At 40.2% G+C, this 6000-nt stretch overlaps 1 protein-coding gene across 1 annotated transcript in view; it reads right to left on the bottom strand.

Moving 5' to 3' along the window:
• Positions 1 to 346: 346 nt before the first annotated feature.
• LOC149143051 (pentatricopeptide repeat-containing protein At3g09040, mitochondrial-like) overlaps positions 347 to 6000 on the bottom strand; it is a 92996-nt gene continuing 87342 nt past the window's right edge. The window contains 2 exon segments of the mRNA XM_089451662.1: positions 347 to 1538; positions 1541 to 4013. Coding sequence (XP_089307788.1) covers positions 1248 to 1538; positions 1541 to 4013 — 2764 coding nt within the window. The 3' untranslated portion in view covers positions 347 to 1247.

Raw genomic sequence — 6000 nt, 5'->3', positions numbered from 1 at the left:
CCAAACTATTTGTGAGATTACACCTCTTCAAGGATGTCATCCTTATTCAAAATGTAAGATAGATTATATTGTTAGATTTAGTTATTATAATGTTCTTTTGTCAATACTAATAACAAGTTAGGATAATTTTTACAAATTTGTTAGAGAACTTCGCTTGTGAATATCATCAATAGTTTAAGCCAGAAATATACCATAGACATATAAGAGAAGGATGACAACAAGACTGATCATATCAATTCCAATGCAACCCTCCACTTCTAAACAATGCAACCCTCCACTTCTAAACATTGGTCAAAAGCATCTATATTGATGCTAGAAAAGGAGAAAGAGTGCGATATAGGTAGATAGGATGCAAGTATGACCTTTTAAAAGGTAAAATGTAGGCAACTAGAGAATGGTGTACAGAGCTTTCATTTCAATTTAATTGATTTTGTGGTGAGATTTACAGGACCCTCTTACTAAAATAGTATATTCTTATGTTGAGATTTCTTTCTGCATTAATATTTAACAATTGTGAGATGGAGACCGTTTATAAGACATTATTCACACAAAGATGCATTATCAATTTGGAAGTTGGTTTTAAGATGCAAGTCTCCGAGTTGGTGTGATACATCCTCCCTCACTCCACTTCTGATTTGGGAAGGAATTGAGCGCCTTCAGTAACGTGAACTGTGTTTTATGTTCAATGGTAGGGAACCAGCTGAATTGACTGGTTCCAGTACGATTCAAGGCCTGGTTTGATGAGTGTGAGGATTGAACTGGCCAACCGGTTGACTCTGGTTCTGGTTTGACCAGCACCACATTCTTCTGGAAACCAACAATGAAATCTCAGCCCCTTAAACAGAGGCCAGGTTGTTGTTGAAGCCTGTCATAATGCATGTCTTCATAGCTTGCTTCACATAGCATCAACAAAATTGACCAGCACCACATTCTTCTGGAAACCAACAATGAAATCTCAGCCCCTTAAACAGAGGCCAGGTTGTTGTTGAAGCCTGTCATAATGCATGTCTTCATAGCTTGCTTCACATAGCATCAACAAAATTTCACCGGAGACATGGTATCCTGGCAATTTTAATTGTTGCCATTGACAACATGTTGAAGCTTGTCATAATGAAAGCATGCGTTCATAGATTGCTTCACATAGCAAAATTTCACCGGGCATAGGATATCCTTGTGATTTTAATTGTTGGCATCCTTCACAACCATACCCCATAGGTTATCCTGGTGATGAAAATAGTTGTTATCCTTCACAACCCTGTCTCATGCAATAACTTTTGAGATGAATTTGGTTGCAGAGTTGGAAGCCACTGAATATTCGGAAGTTCTTGACCAATTAGTTTCGTTCCAGTGGATGTATAATAGTCAGCTGAGTTCCTCACTATGTTGTGAGGAATATTTTCCTTCTCCATATAGTTCAGTATGATGACTCTTGTATCGAGAACATACCTGTCCAGCTTCATCTCCAAAGAAAATATGTCAAAGTTTTGTGTAGATTTTCTGTCTGTGTATGATCTGTCTCCTACAAGGAAAGCACAAAAACATGCACCTCTTTATCTATCTCAATCCAACTGCATCCAGGTACCTTTCTTAGGCCTCTATCTTTAATTATTTTCCGTACTTTTTGAATATCGCTCCACTTGCCAGCTGCAGCATAAATATTTGACAGAAGCACATAAGGTGCAGCACTTTCAGGCTCCAACTCTAGAAGGTGGTCTGCCACACGTTCCCCAAGTTCAATATTGTTATGTATTCGACAGGCAGCAAGCAAACAGTTCCACACACCAGCATCGGGCTTTAATGGCATTTTATTGATAAAGTCTCGTGCTTCATCGAAATAGCCAGCTCGGCCAAGAAGGTCAACCATGCACATATGGTGTTCCTTTGAAGGCATTAAGTGAAAACGCTCAATCATAGAGTTGAAGTAATGATAACCCTCATCCACTAGACCGGCATGGCTGCAAGCAGACAAAACACTAACAAAGGTGGCATGATTTGGGCTCATGCCAGAGTGTTTCATTTCTTCAAAGAGTTTAAGAGCCTCCTTGCCATGGCCGTGCATGGCATATCCTTCAATCATTGCATTCCACGAGACCTCGTCTTGATAATACATTTTGTCAAATAGCTTCCGTGATCTCTTTATGCTTCCACATTTTGCATACATATGTATCAAGCAATTCACCACCATGACATCAGGCTGAAATCCACTTCTAATTATGTTCCCATGCATCTCCATAGCGTGTTTCAAAGTTCCCAAGTTGGCACACACAGGGAGAGTGATGGCAAAAGTTTTTGAGATGGGTATTATTCCTGCCACTTGCATTTGTTGAAAGAGCTCCAGGGCCTTATCACCATGCCCATTCTGTGAATATGCGGCAATCATTGCATTCCATGATACCACATTTCTTTGAGGCATTTCCTTAAAGAGTTTTAAAGCCTCCTCAACAAGCCCGTTCTGCGCATATCCTATAATCATAACATTCCATGAGACCAGATCTCGCTCATGCATTTTACCAAATAATTCCAGTGACTTCTCTATCCTTTTGCACTGTGCATACATGTCTAAAAGGGCAGTGATGACAAAGACATCCGATTGAAATCCACTCCTAATTATGTTTTCATGGATCTCCATACCTTGCTTCAGAGCTGCCATCCGTGCACATGCTGGTAGAATACTGGCAAAGGTCTTCAAGTCTGGCCTTTCACCTGTCAATTGCATTTGTTGAAAGAGCTCCAGGGCTTTCTCAGCATGTCCATTTTGTGTAAGCCCTGCAAGAATTGCATTCCAGGAACTCACATTCCGTTGAGGCATTGTGTCAAATAGTTTTAGTGCCTTATAAACAAACCCATTTTGTGCATATCCAACAATCATTGTTGTCCAGGAAATAACATCTCGTTTAGGCATTCTGTCAAACAACTCACACGCCTTCTCCATTCTCCCACATTTTGCATACATGTCTATGAGGGCATTCATCACCATGACGTCTGACTGGAAATTCGTTCTAACTATTTTCCCATGGATTTCCATACCCTCGTCCAAAGCTTCCAAATTGGCACAAGCTTGGAGTATACTACCGAAGGTGTTGGAGTTCGGCCTCGAACCTGACAATTGCATTTCTCTGATTAACCTCAGGGCTTCCTTGCCAAACCCATTCTGTGCAAACCCCGCAATCATCGCATTCCACGAGACCATGTTTCGCTGAGGCATTTCAATGAAGAGTCTCAGCGCCTCAAAAACAAAACCATTCTGTGCATATCCTGCAACCATGGCTGTCCATGAGACGACATCTCGTTGACGCATTTTGTCAAACAAATCGCGTGCCTGGTTTATACTCCCGCATTTTGTATACATGTGTATCAGGGCATTTGCCACCACAACGTCATACCCGAACCCACTTCTAATTATTTGTTTGTGGATCTCCATACCCTGTTCTAGAGAAGCCATGCTGGCACACGCTGGAAGAACACTGGCAAAGGTGAATTGATTCGGTTCGATGCTTGACTCTCTCATCTGGTTAAAGAGTGCCAATGCCTCTTCAGCAGGACCATGCCTTGCATAAGCTGCAATCATGACAGTCCATGAGCACACATCCTGTTCAAACATTTGATCGAAAATTTTGCGAGCATCGGCTAGAATATCGCACTTGACATACATGTTCATAAGACTATTCTGGAAAAGCTTGTCTTCTATAAATCCAGTTTGGTTGATGTGAGCATGTATTAGTTTACCATCTGATAAGGCCTTATTCTGAATGCAGTCCTGCAAGAGAGGTAGGCATGTACGAGGGTTAAGAGGCCTGTTCCTCGTATGCAAAACATTCAGCGCCTCCTTCAAACACCCCGATTTACCCGGCATTCTAGCATCTGAATGACCACAAAATGTAGGGTTCTGTATCGACTGTGCTATAAAAGTAGCTACCGAAGCCACCCTCCGATGAATGTGAAACCTTGATCCGAGATACAATCCTCTGACTCTTTTCTTATTCACTATCATTCTCAGTCTCTCTGCTCTGCCTTACAGTTTTCCAAATCCAGTTAAAACCTGCAGCAATAGTAGCTCCATTGCACGTGCAGGGAAGGATTCGAACCTCCTTCCTGGATAAACAAAAAAGGAACCATTTATATGAGATCAACATACATAGACATTTACAAAATTGGGCGATTCTTATAATCTGGTTCGAGAATTCGACGCATCCATAACACAGAATCCAACTTATCAAACTTATCATTGTTACGCCATGTAAATTGGTTTACAAAATTGGGCAACCCTTTAGTATGGTTCGGGAACTGGACGCATCCATGTGACACAAAATGCAACTTATCAATATTACCTTCTGTATACCGTTCTGCAAAATATGGCTCTTTTCATGGCATGGTGCAAGAATTCGACGAGTCCATGACACAGAAAATCCAACTTATCAGTATTAGCATTAGCTCATCTGACCTTTTAGTAGCGCTATTACAAATAACAAATGCTACTTACAAGCGTTTGAGATCCATGAGAGTTTGTTGGTGAAGCAATAGTTGGAAAATACTATCATGATTCAGAATAGATTGAGCTTGAGAGCCATGTTGAGATTCCCATGGTTAGCTGCAAGGTGCGAATTGATTTTGGAACAACAGAATTAGATATTGGAGAATGATTGAAACCACATGGCTATAAGCATTAACGTTGTCAACTATTGCGTGATCTCTTACTTGAACAGTTGCATACGGTTGTTTAAACTTCATGCTTAGAAGCGTGACTAGAGATGGTGATAGGGATGCTCCTAACCAACTAAGGCAATGATTAAAGTCCATACTCTTTACAACCCTTTGTCGCAATGAAAGGTGTATGTGTGAAGGGGGAGACGAATGCACTATTAAAGTCCGGTCTGTTTACAGCCCTTTGTCCCAATGAAAGGTGTATGTGTGATGGGAAAGACCATTGGGTATTATTGATATGAAATTTGTAGAGAACAAGACAACATACTATTTTCCCTTAATAATCAGCATTCTTAAGGTGAATAAATTGCACATCTAAGAGTAATGTGAGCTAGCATCGCAGCCACTCAATGTTATGCTGGTTAATGGGATAGGTTAAATTGTGGGAGACATATCTTCTACATATAAACTTTGATTGAGTTGTTGTCCACATCATTGCAAAGCTCTCGATGTGTAGGAAATGGTATTGAGAGGTTGAAAACTTCGTGTACAAAATTTTGACTTTGAAAATGGTTGTTTGAGAGCTTAAATAGGCTTTTGATATCTTTGGATCCCAGATCACCAAACTAGGACCTACCACCTCCCTGCAAACCAATAACTCAAGTTTGTAGGCTTTAACCCTGTACAAAAATTACCTGCAAACAAATTCTTCAAACAAAAAAAATATACAATGCGAGAATATAAAACAAATATACACAAATATTTTCCCCTGGATCCCAAAACTGGGACTACCAGATTGATTTTTCATTATATTCCTTTCAATGTTACAATGCATATATATACACATCGAAGCATTCATAAACCCCAATCCATTAACCCTGGATTAGAACATAACAGTAGTTCCCTTGATCGGATCTACAAAATACCATGGGAAGAAAACCATCATGCCTAAAACCATGCGCAACATTGCCCATAAAATTTATTCTGGGGCCAATCATGGAAAGAATATAACACATACTCAACATTCTTCCACTGGTTGTTTTCTTTCCACACAGGGGGTTGCAGGAGTGCATAGTCATTGATCCAAGGTTGCAATGCCTATTGTTTCTCTACACCAAGAAAACTTCTTAGTGCTCACAGACTTTGCCAATGCATCTGCAACATTCTTCAAGGTGTCCACCTTTACCAACAACACCTTTTTGTCCTCAACCATATCCCTTATAAAGTGATACTGAACATCAACATGCTTTGTCTTTGAATGATAAGTGAGATTTTTTGCCAAGAAAATTGCACCTTGGCTGTCACAGCCTATCCTTATAGCTTGTCGTACTAACCTCATACTTGAAAACATCTCTGCAA

This window comes from Pinus tabuliformis, chromosome X, assembly GCF_031772625.1.
Source record: "Pinus tabuliformis cultivar Carrire ecotype Pingquan chromosome X, CPIR1, whole genome shotgun sequence".
In the NCBI taxonomy this organism is placed as follows: Eukaryota; Viridiplantae; Streptophyta; class Pinopsida; order Pinales; family Pinaceae; genus Pinus; species Pinus tabuliformis.
The sequence above is the reverse complement of the archived record's forward strand: the minus strand, read 5'-3'. Positions and strand labels throughout refer to the sequence as shown.